This window comes from Varroa destructor, unplaced genomic scaffold, assembly GCF_002443255.2.
Source record: "Varroa destructor unplaced genomic scaffold, Vdes_3.0 BEIS01000001.1, whole genome shotgun sequence".
Taxonomy (NCBI): domain Eukaryota; kingdom Metazoa; phylum Arthropoda; class Arachnida; order Mesostigmata; family Varroidae; genus Varroa; species Varroa destructor.
In genome coordinates this window covers 38440958-38465715 of record NW_019211454.1, presented here as the reverse complement: position 1 = coordinate 38465715, position 24758 = coordinate 38440958, and the positions used below count along the sequence as shown (strand labels likewise).

At 43.7% G+C, this 24758-nt stretch overlaps 2 protein-coding genes across 16 annotated transcripts in view; one reads left to right on the top strand and one right to left on the bottom strand.

Annotated features, from left to right (window-relative positions):
• Positions 1–24758, bottom strand: part of LOC111243410 (zinc finger X-chromosomal protein-like) — a 54781-nt gene that overhangs the window by 13937 nt on the left and 16086 nt on the right. For 9 of the 14 annotated variants that reach the window (XR_015322383.1, XR_015322377.1, XR_015322388.1 and 6 more), the window contains exon 2: positions 13670–15085. Coding sequence is in view for 2 of the 14 variants with exons in the window: in XM_086981780.1 (XP_086837906.1) it covers positions 13670–13746 (77 nt within the window). In the remaining 12 variants the exon portion in view is untranslated. The other 5 variants (XR_015322378.1, XR_015322384.1, XR_015322379.1 and 2 more) reach the window with 5 other exon arrangements.
• The window catches only part of mst (misato mitochondrial distribution and morphology regulator), a 57015-nt gene that overhangs the window by 20528 nt on the left and 11729 nt on the right, over positions 1–24758 (top strand). The gene's annotated exons all lie outside the window — the stretch shown is intronic.

The following is a 24758-nucleotide window of genomic DNA, read 5'->3' as shown; positions in this document are numbered from 1 at the left end:
AAGTGGCCAGATAATCGTGACGATATAGCTGAAGCAATTGCTGCTACTGCTTCTACTGTTGATGCAAATGTCGATGCAGATGCCGGCAGCACAGCTATCGAAAAAGCCGTCTGGACTGAACAAAAATTAGGGGGTGATGATGATGATAAGGTACCGATGCTCAGCATGAAGACTGAGAGAATGAGAAGCCGATGGAGAGTGAGTCACTGCAATCAAAGTAGAAAATTCGAAACAAGAGCTGCTGTTATCAAGCAGTGGCTGCTCGAGCCTAAGAGCCGCTGAAGAGACACGTAGTCAGATGACGCGTTCGTACCTCCTGGTAGTTAGAATGCTGACTGAATGCTCTGTCTGTTCGTTCGTCTGTTTGCCTGTCCCTTGTGGCTGGGCTGCCGCCCAAGCACAGAAAGAACAGAACACAACAGAAAAAACTAACAGGACGAGGAAAGGAATATATCGAGATAGAGCGAGAGAGAGAGAGAGAAAATTCATGGACGCTCGATCTGCGTTACATTTACTTGCTGCTTCTACTGGTGGTGGTAGCGGCAGCGGCGATAACGCGACACCAGCGACCGCTGCAACGCATAAGCTGAATCCATCGAACATGTGTTGTTCTCTATTTCCGTTCGTCTGTCTGGTTGTCGGCATAAGTCGTCGAATATAGTTTAACAATGAAACGCAACGAAAATGTTCGATGAAGGAACAGCCTTTAGACGGCTGATGGACAAGCGAACCAACGGATGGACGGATAGACAGAAAGGCTAGTTGAAGACCTAAAACTGACTCCGATTATTCCATATTGAACGTCTATCGGCTGGAAAACAAGCAAAGGACTACACGTGCAGGCCAGTATATGATACGAGGAGGACGAAGGAAAATTAAAGAAAAAACGACACTTTCGTTAGAGTCGTAAAATGCAAGGTATTCTATGTCGGCGTCATTAGTAAACGGTGGCATCTGAAAGGTCACTGAATGATGATAGGAGCGGTAGAGCTGGTAATAACAAGACTAGGCAAAAAACGGCTAGGTTCACGTTGTGTTCGCATTTCTATTAAGCTGGCGTTTGTCTCTTTTTGCTTGTTGCGTACTATGCCTAATTTTGCGTATGGTGACGGTTAATTGTTACGTACAATTAGACAACAAGGCCCTCTCATCGCTTTACAGAGCTTTATTATTACCATTTCGTTTAAGACACTGGCTACATTTCCAACAGGCAAACAAACAGATCTCTTAAGCCTTCATCTCACCCGTTATTGCAGATTCTAAAAAACATAGCTTTCAGTTCAATTTGGTCGGTAGGCCAAAGGCCCACATCAGTGGGCTTGCTCCCGCTACATCTATCGATATCGGCGAAATGAATCGCTGCAGTATCAGAAACATTAGGCGCATAGACACATGCAAAGACGAAACGCGGCCACGCGCGCATATACACACAAACACCTCATGAAAAAAAGACGGGAAAAAAACTGAAAGGGAATTTATAGGTGTTTAAGGGTCAATGCACTGCTGCTACTGCTAGCATTTCCACGACAGTTGTTATTAACAGTGTGGCCCCTCAAGCCATAATGAATCTGTTGCTATATGGCCGGACAATGCGTCAGGCAGTATATAGCAGGTAGGCCGTATTCGGTGTAGGTGATAGGCTTGTGGTGAAGTGGAAGAAAAAGATGGACGTCTTCAAAGCACACACATATGTCTAAAGTAAGGCACGTATGCACGTGCGCGTAGGTAAACACGTTGGCAGTGCTGACTGCAAAAAGACCGTTCGATTGATCCTGTTTTTTTTTTTTTGTTGACTACCTGGCTATTACCGTCGTCGAAGAAAACCGAACCACCGAAGCGTGGATGAATGAACTGCGAAAATGAAAGCAATCGCAATTGCAGCAGTAGCAGCTACAGGGATGTATGCAGAATGAATGTACAAATAAATTAATGGGAACTCAGGCTTGCCGATACACTGATGAAAGGCAAAACAGCCATGAACAGATAGATTAGACCGCCAACGCCAGCAGCAGCAGATAAAGCAAAAGCAGCAACGACGCCGATGACGATGATAATGATTATGACTGTAGCAATATGCGGAGGATAACGGTTACAGTGATGATGTCGCGACCAATAATGCATCTCTCCTTCTCGCCTGCCCTTTTCCCGTTCACCTTTCCCTGTTTATTATCCCACTTGTCCGAGAGCTTCTCCTTCCGCTGCTTCAGCTGGTCCTGCTATTGCTACTACTTTTACGCGCAACTCGCGCATCGTCGCCACGGCCGCGACGGCTGCGGCGCACGTCAGTGTAGATAAGCGTTTCGGATACCGCGATAGCAGCAAAAGAAACGGCAGCGCAACGCGTGCAACCTGGTCCTGAATAGAAAGCAAGTGTTTTATTTACTCTATTGGATTCTCTACCTAGACGAGAAGTAGCTATGCAGATCCACACATGTATCCTTATGTATATATACATGGAAGAACGATATATAAACAGTCAGCTTGCCCGTCAACCAGCCAGCTAATTGCTTCCTTTTCTTCGGGACATCGCCATGGCCACTGCGACTGCTATCGCAAGTCGGATGCCGTCTATACGTAAATGATTATAACGAGTGCAATAGCTGCTATGTCAATCCTAATTTTTGTCGTTCATCTGTTACTGTTGTTGACTCTTCTATATCTGCCAGTCTTCCACATGCAATAATCAGTAACAACGGCAACACTACAAGCCGTACTACAACCTATCTGTGCGTCTGTATGGGAAGGTCTGGTGCTCGTTTGTCTACTACCTCTTGACGAGACGAGACGAGACGATATGGAAGAACTGGATGACGTTGAATGCATTGTGGCAGAAGATCAAGTGGACGAAGCGGAAAAAGAAAGGAGAAGGGAGCGAGGCAGAGAACGACGGATCGTTTCCGTTATAGCCTGAGCTGATCTCACATCATCTTTAGCTGCTGCCACTTCAGCTTCTGGGACGCCGCGGGTGTTCCCGCCACACTTGTGGTCGTGGTCATGGAGTAGTAGCCTTTATTTAATCTTCGTTGCGTTGTTGTCTTCTGCTAATACCAGTTCAAATGGTGCCAGCGGCGCCAAGCTAGTCAAGTGCGGCTGGACGAAGCGCGCGCGTCAAAAGCACACGGCGGAAACGGCGGCAGTGCCACGAACTAGAGGAGGAAAGCCTTGAGCAGCAAAAATAATCGCGATCGCCATGATGCAATGCAACAGCTCCCCTTCTTTGCTGTAGTAACAAATCTCGTTGAATTAGGCTTAGCAAAATCGTTAGTACCACTGCCAGTACCGGGACTCTCTGTCGTCTCCGACCAACAACAACAACAACGGCAGCGTGTGCTTCTGCCTCCTCCGTATATATCCACCCAACAAGGGCATTACGAATACTAGCCGTCTGTCGCAAGCTCAAAACAGTACACTAACTGATAATGATACGCTCCTCAGGCTTTCTGCTTGTAGTTGGAATGTCGTCGAGTGTTTGTACGTGCAGGTTACCGAAATGCATCAAATGTATGGGCGCATAATACGTAGGATCAAAGACCGTTGATTTTGTCCGTTCGGTTCCTTTTTTTGCTTCGACAATACGTTTTTCAACGATAAATCCAATTTCCAACGTTTGGACTATTTGTCATTTTAGGTTCGCTGCAGATGTCATATGTATATAAATGTATGTCTTTTTTTTGAAGCGCATATGTGCGTTTTGTTCTCTGCCCTATTGTCGGGGGAGTATGATCTGTCGAAAAAGAGCTAGTGCCTAAAAATTTTAGGCGGGAACAAACGTGGTCCACTATGTAATCCCTTAGGCCCGAAGAATATCCAGCTTATTTAAAGCATGTTCTAAGTATTTTTGCCTGTCAATAAAACGAAATATTAATAAATCCTATCGATTGTTTTCGTTTTTATCTTATGTGCGCACATTTATCGGCTCTCTGAAATCGATGTCGGTGACTGTCTTATCTGATCTCGACTCTGAATGTCATTGAACTTAACTATGAATAATTATAAAATTTTTAAGTACCTGTATAGTTTATTTCTTAGCGTAATGCATCACAAATCGGTTCATCTATCGTTGCTTTAGCAGGGCATGCGCAATGGTTTCAACGGTATTTGTGTGTGTCTAAACTTTATAGTATAAAAGCGTACAATAGTTTGCTTTAGTAACAAATTCGTAAGTAAAAAGCCGGAGACCTTCTGGTTTTAAATGGCTGGCACTATTAGGCCAAATTTAAGGATTACTTTGAAGTTTGCTTACCTTAACCAGTTTTTCGGTTGATCCAAGCGAACTTCAGTAGTTAAGCCTATCGTATGAGCTATGACTAAAATAGGGTCGTATAAAGAGTAGCCGCTATTAACTTGAGCCACAGGTTCGTTACTATTCTCGCTTGATGAGAAGGATTCGGCCAGGGGCAACGAAAGGGGTTCTCAACGAAAAACAACCGACATCATCTACGAGTGAGCAGGTGAACTGCAAGTATCCTATACGTTAACCTTCGAAGTCCGAAGTCTTCTGGTGCCGGTATCATTGGTACTGTTCGTTAGTGCCGCTTGTCTAGAACATGTTGCGACAAGCCGTCGTTTGGGGGGCTGTTGTCATTGTAGTTTAGGGGTGCCGTTGCCATGATTGCAGAAGAAGTATTAATGGTGTCTGCATTTCGTTTGTTGAGATATGATAACATCATTGAGAGGGGGAGGGAGGCGGGAACGGGCGAACGCGATGAAAATAAAGACGAAAAAAGATGCGGGGTCTTCTTTTTCTCGCGCCGATTGAACGAATCTATCGTTTACCATAGCACAGGAGTAACTTCGTCGTAGTTGTTGCTGAAAGCGAAGGAGGAGGCTGAGCTGGAGGAGGAAAAGCGAAGGATAAAAAGGACGGACGGCTGTTGGCTGAGAGAGAAGGATTGTTTAGATGAATGAATAGAGCAATGAGAAAAGAAAACTGAAAGAAAAGGCGAACGATATCAAATCACACTATAGCATCGCACTGACTAACTGGCTCGATCCAGCCTCCCTTTGCTTTGCCTTGCGCTTGGGCTTCAGCTGCTGATGCGGTTGTTGCCGCCGTCGTGAACGCTTATCAAACAGGGAACTCGTTTTAAGACGGTTGTACGTATGCACGTCGATGTGTGTGTGTCATGTTCAGTTGTTAGTTTGCCGGTTCGTCTGGCCGTCAGTTGGTTTGTACCTGTGCCACTTTGTCGCGTGTGACGAACAAATGAAGACGGACGCGACTCTCCAACCGAGCGCCGGCGCCTACAGTGGCAACGTTAGAATACTTTGCCTGAACTGAACGCCGCCTGTTTCAGCTACCGAAGCAATTGCTGCTGCTACCGGTGAGGGAACAAGTATGACGACGATGAAGAACAAGCAGTACGACAGAAGGAGAAGGAAGAAACGCGTAAGGGAAAAGCGTTTCGCAATCGTAGTAGCTGAAAATGCGCATTATGCCATGGTAGATAAATATTTATACGAATAAATGATCCAGTGGATCATCCAAGGAAAACGATTGTATACTGCGATGTTAGCGATAAATCGATAACGCCAGGTAATCCATATAATATTAATATATGCCAGTGAAGCAACTGATTTGAAAAGCGATGCCTTTTTTTAGCAGGTCTCAATAATGATCGTAGTTAACTCACGAGCATGGGGGTGTGAGCCAAAAGGTACCCCGGTCGAAATTTCAAATGATATTCAAAACGTAATTATTTGATAACGTCTTCAGCGAAGAAGATACGGCTGTAAAGGCTTCTCGAAACAGAATGGATGCTTCACAGCGGTACAACTTGAAGAAAGCATGTACCTCTCGCATAGAGCGAAAAAGGCATGAACTCAAGACGCTGCATGAAAATACCTGGATGTCTGCGATCGAAACGGACGATTTGATATCGGTTAGTTTTTCGTTCAAGTTTCGAAAGCTACTGGGAACATGTTTCATGTTTAGTATAGAGCGATGATCAAATTCAACTCCAGTTAAAGGCACCACCGTCTTTCATTTCCATCGGAAGCTTAGCCACTGTAAATCGACGCCTCTCCACGAGGTTACGATACAACCAATGCCATTGTACGTAGCATTCATCCTTTAATTCCATACTTGTTAGCCTTGCCTCTTATTCCTCTAATAGCGATATTCAGTAAGGAAGAATGGCTGGACCCTGTTCGTAAGCCAACGTCTTCCAACGGAGTGACACCGGTCAGCTAAAAGTGGCGGCAAAGTGGCAAGCTTTTTGCTCCTAGTTTTCGATCCCCTGATGTTAGGCATCATTTAATAGTTCATTGGCTGATACCGCTGATTATTGCCGCAAGGACTACTCGCGCGGACGCGAGCCAGCCGTCGACATCAGTCACCGTCAGTGAACTCCAGAAGTGAAAGTTCGGACGCCTGTTGCTATTACCCCCAGCGGAGTTATCGTCGCCGTCGTCGCTGAGCGGCAGACGTACGAATGAGCGAAGGACGCTGCGATGCCAAATCGTATTCCACCGAGTAAACTATCATACGATCATTTCTCTTTTTGTGCTTCTGCTCATTTGCTTCTTCTCTCAGTCTCGCCGTGTAACGGTCTAATAATTGTAATATTGTTTCAAATTGTGTGTTGTTTATGCCGCTGGCTTCTTCTGCTACTGCTGATATTGATGCGGTATCTAACGATAGCTTCGATTACGTCTTCGATTTCGGATCTTAAGCCGCGTGCGACGAGCCAAATTGCTTGCGCTGACGACAAAAAAAAGAAAGATACTTTTGAAAGGTGGCCGTTTTGTCTCACCAATTGGAGGCCGTGTCTTCATTTGCTTAGCGCCCTTGCTATTAGCAGTATCAGCAGCGAGAACAAATAGCTAAAAGGGTATTAGCGCTTCATTCTGCTATCGGTAGGAGGCCGGTTTAGCCGAAGCAGTCACAATAAAAACATGTCACTACTGTAACAAGTGCATCGATAATAGCCTTTAATATTGTATATTTGTATTGTCTCATGGCCTTTCGTTTTTGCGCTGTCTTACTCCAAAAGTACACTAACGTTGTGAGCCTTAAATAAGTTTGCTCATTCCTATAGATACGCAGTTTGTGCTTCGTTAATAGCACTAGTATTAAACTTCAAGATAAATTTAATTAACTATCAAATGTAAATGGGTTAAAGTGTCGACATTTTGTGTATGCTGTCAAACAGGATTTCGCCAATGATCGGGTCGGCCGATGGACTGATTGGCGCGACGGCATTGGCTGAAGCTCGGCTAGAGAGATTTTGTGACATATTCCACTTGAAGACATACACGTTGAGATATAAAACGCACATACACACCTACAACTTTGAGTCATTCGTAGTACGTTTTTTGCGTCCGCAAGAGGGCGGAGCTAATAGAACCTATTGCCAACAAAATCAGGGGCAGCGATGCGAGAAAAGCGAAATGCAATTTGCTTTAATCACATAAACTTGGAAAAGCAGTCGATTGCCGCCCGTTTTAGCTGTGCGTTTGCCTATTCAAGATCGTTGGCCTCATTCGTCCTTAAATTATTGACTGAAATCAAAGCATCGTTTGCGGGGTAAAAAACACAACGTGTGCCTAAATAAGGGGTTGGAGAAGACCCCTGATTGGTTGCTACTACTGTCAATGGCGTCATTGTGAACGTATGAAAACGCACGAAAAACACACCACTAGCGGAATCGCTCACAATTCAAGTGTGCGGTTAAATTGTTGTCGTCAGCGCCGCTGCGGCTTTTCTGAATGCTATAATGTTAAATCATCCAATAGATCGAATAATGCTATCACACGGTTATCGGATGATTTGATTTAGTTTTGTTGCTACGGTCGTTAATGGTCGTATATGGCGGGTAGTTGGGCGAGCGGTTCCTACAAGCAACCACTTGGCCCTCGTCGTTCCTTACCATCGTGCACGCAGCAAATCTACTTCTTGATTCACTGCACGCACGCACGCACGCACACACGCAGACATTTACATTCATTGCTACCGCAGAATTCAGTGGCTAGACTTATGTAACTAAGACGAAATTGTAGAGGTTAGGTAGATGTCCTTTCCGGTCAAGCATGCCTCCATTCGTGCACCGTCGTTACATTACAGAATCATTGAAGCTTATTTCGTAGTAAAGGCACTACTACGAACGGTATCATACAGTATCGTTATGCCGTTCGATCAATGTCATCATCGGCAATCGCATCACTATTACTGTTAGCTTTTGACGTTTTCTTAGGTTAACGTCCGTATACTGCGAGATATGTCTGTCAGTGGAATGCTCTAAGTAAACTTAGTTAACTTTATATAGTTGACTAGAGTAGCTGGGTTGCTTCTACTACGGATTGCCAGCAAACATCTTTGCCTCTTTGTTCTGCCTTAAGGAAGCGGGAGAGTATAGCCGCTCCTGCCATCGGCCGTTTTTTGGTATTGTCGTTGCCAACTGCTCCCGCCGCTGCCTCAACGCTGACCGGCGTCTTGTAGAGCTCGGCTTGTATCAGCCAAAGGCGCGCAGTGCGGTGGTGTCTATTGGCGGCCATTATCGTTACCATTTTACCGCATTCGTCTTGCATCACCAGTTCGCTTCTGCTGCAGCCTCTTCGAACAGCAGCAGCTTCTCATGTTGTTGTTGTTATTAACGCAGTAGCTTTTACTGTTATTAAAGAGAAATAGCCACTTCGGAAGAAAAAATGAACGCGCGCCTGCCCGCCCGTCTGCTTTGGTTAGGGACTAGCAAACTAAGAAGAACGTTTGACAGCGTCATCGCAGTGCCTTATCAAAAAATTGTTTTTGTTTGGGCTCGTAGATTTCAGTGGCATGTTCAAAAAGCCTATCAGTACTAACTACAATATTCGCTCCCTTTTCTAATCTTGTTCTAGTATTGTTGCTTGATAACGTGGAAGACATCTGTACTTCAAGTGTGTCAAGCCTTTGAGTCGGTTAGGTCATGTGGAACTGCTTCGTACCGCTTGAAGACGTATTGCACTGAAGACACGCGTGAAAGTACTTGTTTGTATCTCTTATGCTTCACGCTTCCCGAAGGTTCCGTTAACGCTCAAGGCAGTAAACGGCGAAACATGTTACGGACTGAATATGGATGGGCTACCGTGAGATTTCATCGACAGTCGTTACTACGATACATATTGTTCGACCGTAACCTGACAGCTGTCGCTGCTGATATTATGATGCTTCGTTTTGTTTAAAAGTGAAGTAGATCTCAATCTGACGCCGTCGTCGTCATGAATTTAACGAGCTATGACAACACATACGAACAGTTATATATACAACATACATCTGTAGCTCGTAATATTTATAGTGACTGGAGCCAAAGAACACTGAACGAAAACACGAGTTCAAGCATCACCAGGGCCCCCAAGCTGCGCGTTTACCTACTGTCTAGTGCAATGTTAACAGCTCGTGACATAGCTTTCACGCCATTAGACAGGAATCGAACATTTTGGGCATAAATGTCTCCCAGTTAAAGGAAAAAAGTTGTCCGAAAAAAAGACCTACTCAGCTGCTAGCTAGAGCGATTGACGCGGCTCGAAAATTGAGGCTTCTGAGTTAGATGGTAATCACTCTGTCGACGTTGTCATTTTAAGTACCCAAAACACGAGCTACGAAAGGACTCTCATCTCCTTGCCATTGCCGTTCGTTGTTGTTTTCGCAATTTTTGACTAGATTTATTGACACAGTCAAAGAGTCGACTGGTCAAAGAAACAGGTGAAATGAGACAGACATCTGTTACAGATATTTTTTGCGTACCTATTGTATCGTATTGTAAGTTAACTAGATGATGTATTACAACTGAGATGAAAAATGGCAGGTTTATGCTGCATCTGTCATAGAGTAGACTATGCATGGGGACACGACGACAGGCCTGTGCGGCGAGCCAGCTTGAAATAGATTGATGTCGCTTGTCTAAATGGAAACGGACATTGAGACGAGGTTTTCGAGTGTCCCGATAGAGAAAGCAAATGTTATTTATTGTAATTTCAAATCAAAATCCTCCCATGTTAATTCTGAAAATTAACGTACTCTAAATAAGGATCGTTAGCAAAAACGGGACTGAACAAAAATCGAATGTGGCAAAAAATCGTTAAAGTTTATCTGGACTTTTACCTACCTAGCAGGTCAGCGTTTGATGTTTGCATCAACATCACGAATTACCAGTAACAGCTCTTCGCGCTACTTCAATAGGTGCTCAAGAGGCTCATCGACATAATTCCTATTGCAGATTTTCCCCTTTAGTTGACAGAAATTTTCATTTTTATATGGACTTAGATTATGGAGACCGTGTTCGGCGAAAATTTCGGGTAGCCAAAGAGTTTCGTTTCGTTCGTGAGGTTTCATCCGGCACAGGTACATTGGACAATAGCTGACCAGTAGTGAACTTCATACCTAATTCGATGATTTTGATTAACGAATGAATACATACCCATTACAAATGAACCGTCAGCCAAAGTTTGTTCCACATTAGCCCGAACGCTTGTGTATCTATCATATTTACATAAACTGGTTGTGACGATAACGGATTGTGACAGATTCAGCTGCACCACTGTAATTACTCCTATAGCGGTTATTGCTGCCGCTGGCGGCGGCGGCGGCGTCGTCGTCGTTCTGTGGTAGCAGTGAATCGGAACGGCACACGGAAGCATCATCGACGTTTGATAATGCTATTTGCCATCCCTCTTTTTCTAAAAATAACGCCAAAAGCACAACACTCGTGCGTTGCACAGACGGCCCTGTTTAAAGAAGTTCGTGGTAACAACAGCAACAATAATAGCGGCATCCGACCGCCAGCGGCGGAGGCAGCCGCTGTCGACACGCTGATGTCTAACGAACCCGTTAGGGAGGCAGCAGCCATGTTCAATGCACCCAAAGAGCAATATCAAGAGAGAAAGATCGCTCTAGTTTCAAATCAGGTAACAAGAGCGCGAAGCAGACTATCTGGGGCTGCTGAGGCCTCGCAGCAGGCCCACCCCCAACGCTCCAGCCACAGTTCGTTTTAATTGTACTGTTTCACCAACGTCTCAAAGGCATACGGCACGTTGGGCATGCGAAGGACCTTGCATCGTTGAACCGGTAGTGGCAATGCAGTGGCATTAATTGCTACTGACACCGACACCACGGGGAGATGTGCATGTACATATGCAGCAGCTTTTGGCTCTCGTCAGTTAGCCTTACTACTTACACGAAGAACGTCCGTGTATATATTGGTCGACAGCAAGTCTAAAGTATGCTGGCCTGCCGTGTAGAGGAAGGCCGACATGGGGGTGGCATAATAGGCGCGCTGAGACAGGCTGCTGTGGGGGAACGCCGCGTTGTTGACAAAAACCTTGCATCGATCTTCGGTATAGCAACAGTGTTGGTGGCCTATTTAAGTAGTTATATGGGTCACTTGAATCGGAACTCATTTAGTATGCTATTATTGATATAGTAGCAAGCCATGGGGTAATATGGAGGGTTTGAATGACAGCATTTTTTGCAGCAGTTTGCAGTAGGTCAACCTTTACGCTGTGCGGTATAGTAAGCTATTGTTTTTAAGAGGGCTTAAAATGGCCCCTCGATTCATCATCGAATTACGTTATCATGGCTATAAAGTACAATAAGAGAAGGACAGGTGTAACAATGTGTTCAATAATATCAATCTCTGACTGTTATCGACAAACCCATCGATGAAAATGGTCATGAAATTAATTGTTGGCCGTAATCACGTTACGTGTATAAGCGCCCTATGATTGACTAATTGGCTGACACGGTTAAATGGCAGCCTTTTTATCGTACCAACGACGCGGCTTTTTGCGACAGGTTATGAAGTAAAGCAAGCTACGACAGGAAGCCAAGTCCCTTCGAGGAGGTAATGGCTTCTAGCATAAGGCGTACGTATGGTAGTTACAATTACATGTGATGATGAAAGGAGACGATCTCTCAATAGGCGATGATGAAAGGGACAATTGGGCAAAAATAGCGCACGCTTCTGCGCCCTGGTTTACGTCAGCGAAAATAGCTTGGTGAGAATCGTATGCATAAAATACATAAAAAGTTGTTCAAAAACGGGACCACGTTATCTCTTCCATCAGTGTATCAAATGTGTTTGAATGTTTAAAACGGACACGTAAAGGAGGGTGAATATTCTCTGTGTGAATACGCCGAACAGGGTAAATTAATTAATCATTAACAAAGAGGAGATTTTCGTGGCGTAATTGTGTCTCCAAGAAATCAAATTAGCAATGATAATAACATTCAGCCTATGATTACTAAGGAAGCTATCATTAGAATCTGTCCACTCATGCTTCTTTCTATATTCATGCATATATTAGGTTGTCACAAGCGAATCCGGTGGACTTTGAAACTGAATGATATTTAAACCGGTTAAGCTAGGGTGACAATTCTCAATGTACGTTAGAGCTATGCCCCTCTTGTTTTGCGGTCGTTCCAGCCCTCTGCTGGACAGATATACACCTACCATTCACGTTCGCATGTGCAATTTCTCTATCTGCGGCGTTTAGAACAGAATCGACCGTGCAATATGCGTGCCTGCTAGTTATCTTTTTTAAGGCGTAAGAAGCCCCGTGATCATACGAACTTGTATCGGGAGAATAAACGGGTCAAAGCCAACGTAAAATGTTCCTTTACTCAAGTAGTTGAGGCATGACAATGAGTTCTAGCGTTCGTTTCGCCGTCATGCCAGCGATCCTTGAGTCTTTTGAGAAACTCGAGGTAGTAAGCTGCATTTGTCATTTGCTTTTGGCCTAGTAGACCACAGTAGCAAATGTTCTTAAACTTATTCGATACGGCCACCGAACTTGGGTTCTCTCTAGGGCGACTCCGTACTCCCTGATACGACTCTTTCCTGATTCCTCCCCGGCTGGTGGTGGTACGATTGAACCCATCCTGTCTCGTCTATGGAACTGTTCTTTGTCGATTAAGGTTCCACAAATCGCGAGCGGAACGCATAAGACGCGCTTCCGACTGGCTTCTCACGGAGAACCGATCTGTTGCTCAGTTTCCGCATTTTCAGCCTTTGGGCTATAACTCTATAATACGCTATATGCGAAGTGCCAGCTTTGGCTGATAGGACTTTAAGACCTTAAGCTATGCCTTCGCATAAAGTCATCCTAAATACAGCAGTACGTACTCGTCGATTGCTGATCGTCAACATGCCAGTTTCCCTTCACTATTCGCGTACTGTGTTTTCGCTTAAGGCCTCATTGGCCAATGTTTTTACCATACTTCCGTGAATTTCCGCAGCGATATGATTTTCATAAAAAAAAAAAAAAAAAAAAACGTTGATTTTGGACGCTAAGAGACATTTTTTTTTAACTACTATCTTCTGGAGTAAACTGTCACTGCTAGAGGACGAGCCATATTTACCAAATAGATTTCGTCCCTTGCGGCGCATAAAAAAGTTATTCAATTTTAAAGTTTACCATATTTGCTTGAAACAGCCTAATATAATAGATTATTAGCAGAAGTTGGCATATGCTTTCACTGTTACTATGACGTGTTTAAATAAGCCAAATTACTAAGTTGGAGCATCTAAATGTAGGGTTGCATCCACCATGTGTGTATGTTCATTCACTATATGCATGGCGGCATCAAACATATTGCCTCGCATTGGGTTTCTGCATCGCGTTGAGCAGTTAGTCGGATGGGAGTGAATCAATCTCTGCCATGGTAAACGATAATTATCAACCTAAAGTTACTTACTTGTACAGTCCCTTTTCCGGTGTCGTATATTCACAGAGATCACATTTATACACCTTGATAGGATTCTCGAGGCCCATGAGCAGCTTGACTGCGGACACTGAGAGCGGAAACGGAAGCTTTTCCTGTAGCGCCTCTACTGAAATTGAGCAAACATATAATGCAAGACAATAGCTAGACGAATGAATACAATGGCAGATGTTGGACACAAGCTAATCAACAAATCGCAGTAATCATTCAATCATAATGATGGCCAATGGGTCGCCAAACTCGAATGTGGTGACTCATCTCAACTGGGACAGAAAATGCCACGAATAAAACTAGTGGTTTCGGGCGGAATACGGGACGTGAATAGGCAGGCCAAGCAAAGTTAGTGGAAAATGCACACTAGGAACACGATTTAAGGATGGTTAGAAAGGATGCAATTTAGAAGTTAGTTGGTCGATTAAGAAAGGGCGACAGGAGGTCATAAGCAGGCGTGCAAATTCGAGCGAGTTCGGATGATTGGAACGCAGGCTGTGTTGATTGGTTGATGGAAAATGATGGAGGTGGTATGGTGACCAAATCTGGAAAGAAACGATTATTAGAGTAAATATAAATAAACAGGGGTTGGCAGGCCAAGATTATCCATTTTGTTAAGCTTGCTTATAAAGAGGAATGCACGAAATGATGACTGTTAGATTCTAATCATGATTCTCACGAAACCAGCCGCAACGAACCACACGTATAGGTTTTTATGTAGGGTGCTCAGATATCGTTATTTGACCCTATGGGAGATTCATTGAAGGTCAACCCTTCTAAGAGTCACATTCTGTTCATTTTTATTCTTTATTACCTAAATACATGCTGAAATAGTGACGCTTCTTCCATAATAAAAAAGAAAAAAAAGGCAAGAAAACAATACAGAAAAAAAACTGTATTTCGGCAGACGTTAAATTTGGCTGAATACATTGAATGGATGGTAGGATTTTGAAGATTTGAAGAAGGTTTCACGTTTTCTGACTTAAATTTCTTTGCATTGTTTCTTTTCTATTTTAGAATGAGTATCTATACGCTGAACAAAAAATTGAAATAAGGTTACAGAAAAGCTTAGTTTTAAAACCATCGAACTTTTGTTGACCTGCCACAGAATTGCGTAATTTAGAAAAAAAAAAAAAACATAATTCTGATTTTTTTTTCTATCGATATACTGTGTAGGAAATGGTGGCTAAACACAATGCAGATTAATAACTACACTCGGGACTGACTAACAATTAAGTGTTTATTAATTTTTTTTCTAGTTAATATGCACATTGATTCCGCTTTTTGACAAAGACGTTTCAGGGTAGCGGCCGATCAGGGGTAGTACTTCTCTATGATAAGCATATGGCCTAGTCCATCGTATATGATGTCCTTATAGGTCGACTCAATGTAGATCATCTGTGGGCCGAAAACAACATGCACGTTAGGATTATCATGACGTGTGGTTTCGCTCCTGATATACCTAACAGAGAAAATTGAGTTGTACGCTAACAAGCGTTCACCGAGGCGGATTTACTCGATATTCATGGTAGAATCGATCATAGCTCAACTATGGATAGCTTTCTCATAATAATCACGCCGTAAAGAACTAACACTGCACTGCAGACGAACCACGCCATATTTTTATCAACAACTAGTTATCCGTGACGTGACGTCTAGGAGGTGAAAAATGATCGATTATTTTGTACGTCCTGCGAACTTTTTTGTACTCTAGAACGCTTATGCTTGAAAGCTGTGCTAGAGATCAGGTAAGAGGTTGTTCTCACATTGCCATTAAACTATTTTACCATGTACCTTCATTAATAGCTGCTTGTATATTTGGTATCGTTGATACGTTCCATTTACAATGGCACTTTGCATTAAATGTCGATTATCTAACGCTTTTCGTTAACAGACCGGTCTGATTTGGCCTGAACATATGTGAAGCCATGCAGTTGCAGAGTGTGAGAATGTCTTCTAAAGTTAGTCATCCGTATTAGCTGGCTCGCTTGGTGTTCTTTTTTTTTTTTGTTGCGAAAATGAACACTTCTTGGTCCAAGGTGCCGAACAGAACCGCAACAGGCGCTCGCTCATGCAGAAAAGTCTGTGTAATAAGATCAACGAAATTGGGGCTTTTCAAACATCGCGTTCTACCAACAAGTAATCTAAAAGAATGAATTGCGACCATGTTCAGACCACCGTCTCTGTTTCTGGGAGAAGAACGCGAACGAAAACCCGCTTGCTTATGTGATTCAATAGACGCTACCTCATAGAACCGATAGCTATATGGAGCCCTCATGGTTCTTTATCTGTGTGCAGCCCGCTTGAGCTGCATGTTTGTCGTTATAGTTCCATTCATATTATCAGATAAAAAGCAAATTCAGACTGCATTCTGATTCTATGTTGGCCATCATATGTTCGTCTGAAGTATGAAGCTACCTATAAATATATTGAAATGACTAAGAAGAGGAAAACATGAATTAACTTCGCTGGCTGTAGTTAAAGAATGCACATCTTCAAATAAGCGCCATAGAATATCTATGCTACCTGTTAGAGACCAAGCCAAAAACATTACTAGATCCAAGCATAAACTATATTGTTGTAACTGCTCTAAAAAATATATTTTGTAAACAATACTTCAACTTCATTAATTAGTAATTTAAAGGCATCTCAGAATTTTGAGGAAATATTCTTCTTTGCTGCATAACACCGCCTGTAGTACTATAAGGATAAAAAAGAAAAAAAAAACCGTTAGTAAATGTAAATAACGCATTATTGTTATGCTGCAGAGATTTTAATTGTGTTTCCTAGTAAAGGTTCGGCTTATTCTAGATGCTCACGATCACGACGGCTCTGTCCAGGATCTTGCTGCCGTTATCATGATAAGCGTCAAGTTCTCTTTGGACTCCATTTCAACTTAGTTTCTATAGTACATGGTAAACTTCTACAGGGTTGACGCAACAACAGTGACGCAACTTGGTGTAGAAATATCGAGAAAACTGTTCAAAAATCAACATGTAAAATTAAATTTTTAGAAATATCTAAAGAGACATTAGAATATGAATAGCGATCAACTAAATGCGTGCATGGCCCTCATTAGAAGCCTGTTTCTCACTATCCTATTATCCTGATTTAAATGCAAACAAAGTTTTAATGTTACGACATTGCTATGAATTTGCTTTGTAAAATTATCGTCGTTTAAAATTGTACTTCTTTTTCGTTTGACCTCATGTCGTTGAACAGTTGCGCGGAATATTAGAACGACGCCAATACCGCGGTAAATCTTTCCACTGCATATCCTCCTAATTCTAGCCTAAGCCATTTCGTACGACGGTGAGAGTTGTCAGTGAGGCCTTTGCACTAGTTTTGAAGATACAAACAACAGTTCGAACCAATGTTTGCTAACCCGATTGTATTTGTATCCCCCCTTCCCCCGCGCCCCGTATCCCGATCGTGTCGGCAAGGGTCTTGCTGTAAGGTAACGGGACAGTAATAATGACGATGTCAATCCTAATCCCCGTATATTCGTTCGCCCGACATCGTCGTGGGTCTTGCTATTCATGTAATTGTTGACCATCGTATTTTCCGTCTACGTGCATGCGGCTGTGTCCGCTTTGGTTGTAGAAACGCGTTCTGTGACATACACGTTGCTTCATTTTATTTTCGTTGATGCTCCATCCCCTTCACGCTCTTCTTCATTTTCTCTGTGGAGCCTGTCGGCTGGATCTGATCCGATCTGATCTGGACGGCCGGCCGGTACGTTTCGATGAACTGGATTTAATGTTGCTTGCTTGTGCCAGCTGATCCGCTCGATTTCACTCGACAATGCTGTTGCTATTCGTTCACTATTCGTTTATTCTGATGGGCGGCCGAATGGGGCACTCAGCGCCGCCGCAACATTGCGGCGTTCTTACAGAGACAACAATGGCGACGGTATGCCAACTAACTTAACAGCCAGCGCATAACGGAACAGCTGTGCGTCCCGCTCACAACGTGTAGCAAGAATAGCAGTAACAACAACGATCTGTACATGGAATTAACGCAACAATAACGGCAGCAGGGACTATCGAGAGGATGTAAATGTTCGAATCAGCCGCGCCGAAATAAGCATTCAGTTCCAACGCTAGTTGTTAACACTGCGTCGCTGGCTAACGTCTGCGGTGCGTTCCGCCGTTGTCGGATTGATTTTCGACTATGTAGAACAAGCAAATACCCTTATACACAATCGCAGTGCGTCTCTCCTTGGTTCGCAGACTTGGGTCGTCGTAAATGCATATACATATATACACATTAGCAGCACCAATATTATATTGAAAGGTACTCGATCGGCTTTCCTCGACTGAGATATCAGACAAGTGGTTCTCATGATTCGATGTTCGGTCTCGTGCTAGCTTTTCGTAACACGATGCACTCAACGAAACGTTCGCTAATATAAGACGCCTGTGACGAATACGTATCATCTTAATGTGTCCTACGTGTGTTTGTAAACACTAGCAAATAGCAAACGTAGCTAGTTACACAGTGTTTCGTTTCGTTTGTTGCGTCTTCGATCGTTGCGAAAATGGCGATCGGTTTACGCTGGGGCGATCTGTCGGTACGATGCTTGCTTAATTTGCCCAGGAATAGCTAGATCAGTCAATATTGTGAGAAGCAGTAGCAGAAAAAGGAGCGGCCACTCGATATCGAATCGGCGTGGTGACTTCAGTGATACGGCGGGTGTGATTTATGGCACGAATATGTCATGATGTATTAACGACAATTAAATGTATACGGGTAGAGCTGTGGTATGAATTGCCCATAGTGGAATTGAATTGTATCGCGGTGCGAGTGTCGATTAGTCATAAGAGCTCGATCAGTGGTTTTAATGGAACCTCTTTTCTCCTATATGCGGAGTCGTAGATTGACGCGGAAGAAAGATGGAGCCGGTTCCTGTACGGAATACGTGACGCATGTAATGAACCTCTCACCTTCACCCTAACCCCCGTTGGCGTAGTAACCCTACGTCGTGGCACTTTGTCACACACTGTTTATTACACTGCGGTGCATTTCCCATTGGCGTGTATGAGTGTATTATTGCTTGGTCGGTCATTGACGGGGTCGTGCTACGTCACTAATACGATATCTTGTTTGCCTGCCATTCTAGCACCAGGTTAAAAGCCGGTCTAGCTCATGGGTAAAGGCCTGTCATACACTGTGGTTTTGGCGACCTTTTCCATACGACATAGTTCGTTGTGTTATCATTATTATTATTATTATATCAAGCCACTAGATTGGCCGACAAACACACAATTATATTATCTCTAGATAGATCTCGAAATATCGAAAGACGTCGCAAACATCACAGCAACAGCCGCCTCCGCCGCGTAACCGTTCATGGAACGAAGCGTAACCGTGTTACTGCCATATTAGTGAGCGTGGCATTTTCGAGGAGTAGGGCGCTAAAAATCGGGCAGAAATTGCATTGAAACGCAAGCAAAACGAGCCACCCCAGACCGCTGTGTTTGCTTACTATAGCCTCACGCATTGTGTCAGTGTGTCTACGACGGCTGCAAGTCGATCTGTTTATTCTTCTATGTGTGTGTGTGTGTCTGTGTGTGTGTGTGTGTGTTTGTGTGGAATGGTCGATGAATGGATAAACTAAAAGATTGCCTTTATTCATAACGTGTGTGAGTGCGTGCCTGATGGAACGACTGTGTCAAACTATGATGGCTTGGGCCAAATCACTTAGTAAATTAGTCATGAGCGAGTAAGACCCGTTCACGGGCAGACATTTATCAATGAACCGCAGTGTTTTGCGTTGTTCGACAACTATATTCTTCTACTTCGCTTTTTTTCTTATGTGAAGAAAGTGAAGTGGGTGAAATGTGCGGAGCTACTACTTGCTATTACAATTGTAATCATGAATGAAGTTACCAACTTAAACATTGCAAAATCAACCAAATATATTAGCGCTTCTTCCAGGCGTTCGTCTGGGACCTGTCAGTACAAGCGCTTATTTCTACTATCGGAATATGTTAGTGCAATTGTAGGGGTGCTGTTGCTACTGGTAGGAAAACTGGTATTAGTGTAGGCCGCTTCAGCGCCTGAACAGAATGTTTCAGCCCACGGTAGTCCTTCGCCTTCGTTTTACAGTAAGCGGCCGCAGCCTGGCAATGTCTGGCCGACGTCGCTTTGATTGTTCCATTAGATTCGGCCATCAACACGGCCTCAGCAGCATCCCAGCGTTTTGTTTGACTTCAGCATGTAAGCTTATACTTGGCCTTTTCTCCCCGTTTCTTGTTATTGTTGTGGTGCTGCTGGGCTCTACGAGCACCCCCGTCGAAATCTAATTATAGTGCCGCTCATTAGTTACCCCTTTATGTCTTAACGTTGGTAAACAACGATTCGGGAAGCAGGACAAAAAACGACTCAGCGGATAATATCTACACACATTTTTTGCATTAATGAAGTTATGTAAAACAATATATTCTGGCTGGTTATTTAAATGTATGTGAGGTTTCATACTGTATACCTGTATTAAGAGAATTATCGATGAAGCCTATACAAAATCCCCTGAAGCTTGTTACTGTGAGACATTATCGATCATTGTGCAGATATTCGAGGAACCGTAGTACGTATAAGACGTTCAAAGTGGCTAATATAATGCTAGTAGCGAAATGCGTAAGGAAGCTACCTTTGACGGTATTTGTAGACTCGCTATCACGTACTAATCCAGTGTTCTGCATTGGTATTAATTTGTCAATTTAATTAAACAACATCCTGTCGTAGGCTAGCACAGTCACCTCCCAGGATAGCCATTAAATTTCAAATATTAAAATGGGGTCAGCCGTTGCGATTTACTTAGGACTAATACGATGATTTGGACCAATTGGAAACCTCATTGATCGATTTAACCTTTATAGTTTATTTTTTATGGTGTGTAATTGATACTCTGCTATCCGAGGTTTCGCCCACGTCCCATTTGTTGCACTGTCGATGACTATTTACCTGTTGTTTTTTGTAGCACTATAACTTTAGCTCTTTGAAAATAAGCTTCCCACAAAACAACAGTACGTGCCGGAATTGGACAAGCTGCATGTTTCTATTTTGTTTTTTGTTGTCCGTTAGGGTGCAGTTAAGCGCTTACCACAACTGCCTTTCGTTCGGCCTATATTTCTCTCGCAAAGTAAATATAGCAAGCATACCGCTAAGATACTATTATACTGCAATAAGCTTTATTTTATTCGTAATTCCCAGAAGAATGTTTCCGGAAGAAACGAAAAGCAGCGCTCCACGGAAACGCTGTATTGACAGTAACGGGCAAATGACCACCGTCACCGACGTGCTAGTAGGTTGAAGAGCTTCACCTATCCAATAACTATCACACACAAACGCCATTTTGTCGAATCTTCTCAATGAGTAATACTGCGGGAATCCTGAAAATCCGTTATCATTACAATTGCATGAACATTGCATGCTTAACAATAATATACGGTATTTATTATTGTGTAATGAGTAGTTTGATTTTTCAGTTTCTTACCTAAGATCGGTCCGTATTGTTCGTGACGAAGATCTTTCTTCGTATCATTGCGAAACTATGTTTGAAGTTTTTTAGCTTAGCGGCGATTTTCGAGTCGTGGCTCATTTGCCGCTAACTTTAAAGACAGTTTTATGCTTTTTGACTCGGACCTCAGAGGTTGAAGTATAGTTTCAGAAAAGATGAGAACAGAAACGTTATCTTGAGTCGTTCAATAACCAATCTCTCGCTAGCGTATAGAACGTATAAAGGGGCCTACTATTAGGTCCGACTTTAATAATTTATTGTACGACTGTGCTTTTTATATGTACGCAGCACTGTGTGTGGCATGCTAGTTATCAAAGGATTGGTCATATAGAGGATTGATTAGGGTGCGATACATAATGGTCAAAAGCGGCTGCTGCGGAACATCAATGAAAGTACATTTCCTAGTCCCTCAACAGGAAAACTTTTACCCGAAGGCCCCCAACGCAACAAGGAGGCTTCATTGCGGTCGCTAGAACAGAGACGGCATACAATGCTATAGCCTTCATTTTTGATCGAAGCCCATTTTTTCTTAGCCTATTGTTCGTATGGTTCGCTCAAATTTCGTGAGCAGGCAATGTTTGTTTGTCAAGCTTAAATGCTTTTTTATGTGCTACACAGCGAGAACATCCCGTGACACCTGTCATACTCATTTACGCGGCTTTTACTGCTGGCCGTTTGGTTTTCTCTCGGGTACAAATCTCTGTTCCTTCAATTTTTGTCTGACTTTTTTTCTTAATATCTTACTATAAGGCTTGGAACGAGGTAAACAATTTCGAACTAGACGAAAGAACGGATCGGAATTTCGCTTGGCTATCGCGTGAACTTTGAAATCTCAACAGGAGCGTGCTAAACGATTAAAACGTGCGCTTGAATCACCTAACTAAAATACATGGAAAATCGAAGACCAAGTTAAACCCAATTGTCGCACGGCGATTTTTGTTCCCAGCAAAATTTGGATAGTGTCTAAATAAGCCCATCTGCCTCAGGTGCTGTTATAGACGGTACAAATAACGGAGTTGTATAACCGGTTAGCTTACGACACAGGGTGCCCACTAAAATGGTGGGGTGGAGACCCAATCCTCTGTCATTCTTGCTGCTCATGATAATGGCCTTGTTATGACTGCTGTTGTCATTGTTGTATCGCACCAGTAGGCCGAAGGAAACCTGATGTGTTTACCTAAATATCATTGGCATCGCGGCCGAGGAGGCGACTGCCTAAACTGGCTTACCTTACTGAACTGTGCAACATCGGCTTATCTTGCTGTGCTATGATTATTATCATTAGCACTTAAACGGATCTCCGTCTCACGACATAATAATGTTATTAGTATTATAACAACAATATTAGGCACGTTGAATAACTGCGAAAATAACTGTTGTTGTTGGTTGGAAATGTAATGCTTATCTATTTTATGGCTGAATTAGACGGTTGACTGGCTAGCTTGCTCTGTGGCTGTCTGTGATGACGGTGAGACATGAAATTGCCTTATCATAAGTAGCTGTGCCGTTTTGAACTAATGCACGTCGCTGAAAGCGACGACAGCAGAAGGAGCAACAACAACGGAAAATGTCGACGAGCACAAATGCAAACAGGCGAAAAAGATCAACGAAAGAAAAAATTGGAAAATATGTCGTCTACATAGTTCTCTCGCCATTCGAGGAGTGCCTTCAAACTCGCAAAAGACCTATAGAGCTAGCAATCTGAATTGAATTGTCAAATACGCTTGTCTGTACCCCATAGCCCTTCGGCAATATCTTAGCATTACCGCAATCATCACGACGGCTATTACTGTTGCCTTAGGGGGGTTTATACATAGAGCATTGTTAGCATGATTTCAGCCAACGAGCCCGCAGTCATGTAAACAGGGCACTACGTGGTATTAGGAGACAGGCAGGCAGGCAGGCAGGCAGGCAGGCAGGCAAACAAACAGACAGACAGACAGACAGACAGACAGACAGACAGACAGACAGACAGGCAGGCAGGCAGACAGACAGACAGACAGACAGACACCCTGGACGCCTTGGATGATACGCTGCGCCATCTATTGGCATGATGATGACAATGCTGCTACTGCTGGCGATGATGACAATGATGATGACGCCGTCGATGGTGAAGGAGAATAACTAGACTGACTTGTCGTGATAAGTAAAAAATGACGAAAATAAACGAATGGGATTTTAACGCTCTTAACGCGGCCGTAGTCGAAGGGTTCCCTGACGACCGAGCGGCCGGCTGGCCACGCAATCAGCCGAAAGTCGAGCAACGGACGTCAACGAAAGCGGCAGCCCCTAAAGGCCGTGACGACTGGCGGTCTTTATTATATCGCTCGTTGTCGTTGTCGTTGTTGTTGTTACCGCACAACTACCTTGCAGGGCAAGTTACAATGCAACAGTCACCCTACTCTAAGTCAGTTCGGTGCAGCTTAGTTATTCAACGACTCACTCTGATTTAGCTCCGGCGGCAGCAGTAGCGAGACAGCCAGTCATTCTTCATTCATACATCGTTTAGTGAAGTTAACGAAGAAAAAATAACAATAGCGGCTGCCGCAGCAATGCAATAGATAACGACGGACGATAAAGTCATCTGAAGAGAAAAGTTGAGTCACTGAGTTGAGCCAAGTGAACAAGCGTGGCCCATGTGGACAAGTCAGTAGTAAGTTCCCTCAGACCCCAGACTCCCCCTAGAGCTCCCAGCATCGCCTCAAACTCCTTCATCAGCGCTGCCAGTGCCGCCACCCCTACCGTCTGTGATGTGCCAGCTTGCTACGCCAGTTGTTTTCCCGTTCGTTCTGTTCGTGCAGCTGCAATTCTAAAACTGTTACTGCTGTATTCTAGCGGTATGACGATTGTTGTTGCTGCTGCTGCTGCCGCCGCCGCCGCCGCCGAAGTAGCAGCGGACGGCACGTAAGCATCACCCTCTGAGTTACATTGACGTCGCATCTATCCCTTTCGGCTTTGGCAGCGTTCTTACACATACACAAACAGACGCAGGCGGGGGAAGAGTAGCTCTCATGCTGAGCGAATGTGACTAGTGAATGAATGAAGGGTATCTTCAGCTATAAGACTGAAGAAACCTAACGAAATCATGGCGCCAGCAGCAGCACTGATAGCTGCAACGCTTTGTGTGGCGACAAATAATCATAATGGTATAGCATGCGTATCATATGACGAGAGGTTCCGTTCGCTACGTTTAGAGCCAGACGAGCAAAGGGAAGATGACTTATGGCCCGCTCGTGTCACGCAACAAACACAATTCGTTTAGGATCCACTTCAATTGTTTTTTAGTTGTTATCGTCTTGGCTTTTTATTAATGCTGTCGCTGAAACTATAGTTCTATGGTGCTCGTTTACAATTCGCTCCAGATTCTCGACGGTTTGTTGCTGGCACCGCAAATGCTCAATGGCAGTTTACGGATGGAGACGAAATTATAGCTATCGAGTATCTGTCGAGAGTTGATTTGCGCTGAAGTTCATCGGAGCAATAGAGCTATCAACGATCTCAGGATTTGTATCTGGCCTTCTTGAACAAAGCTTGAAGAAATAATCGTTA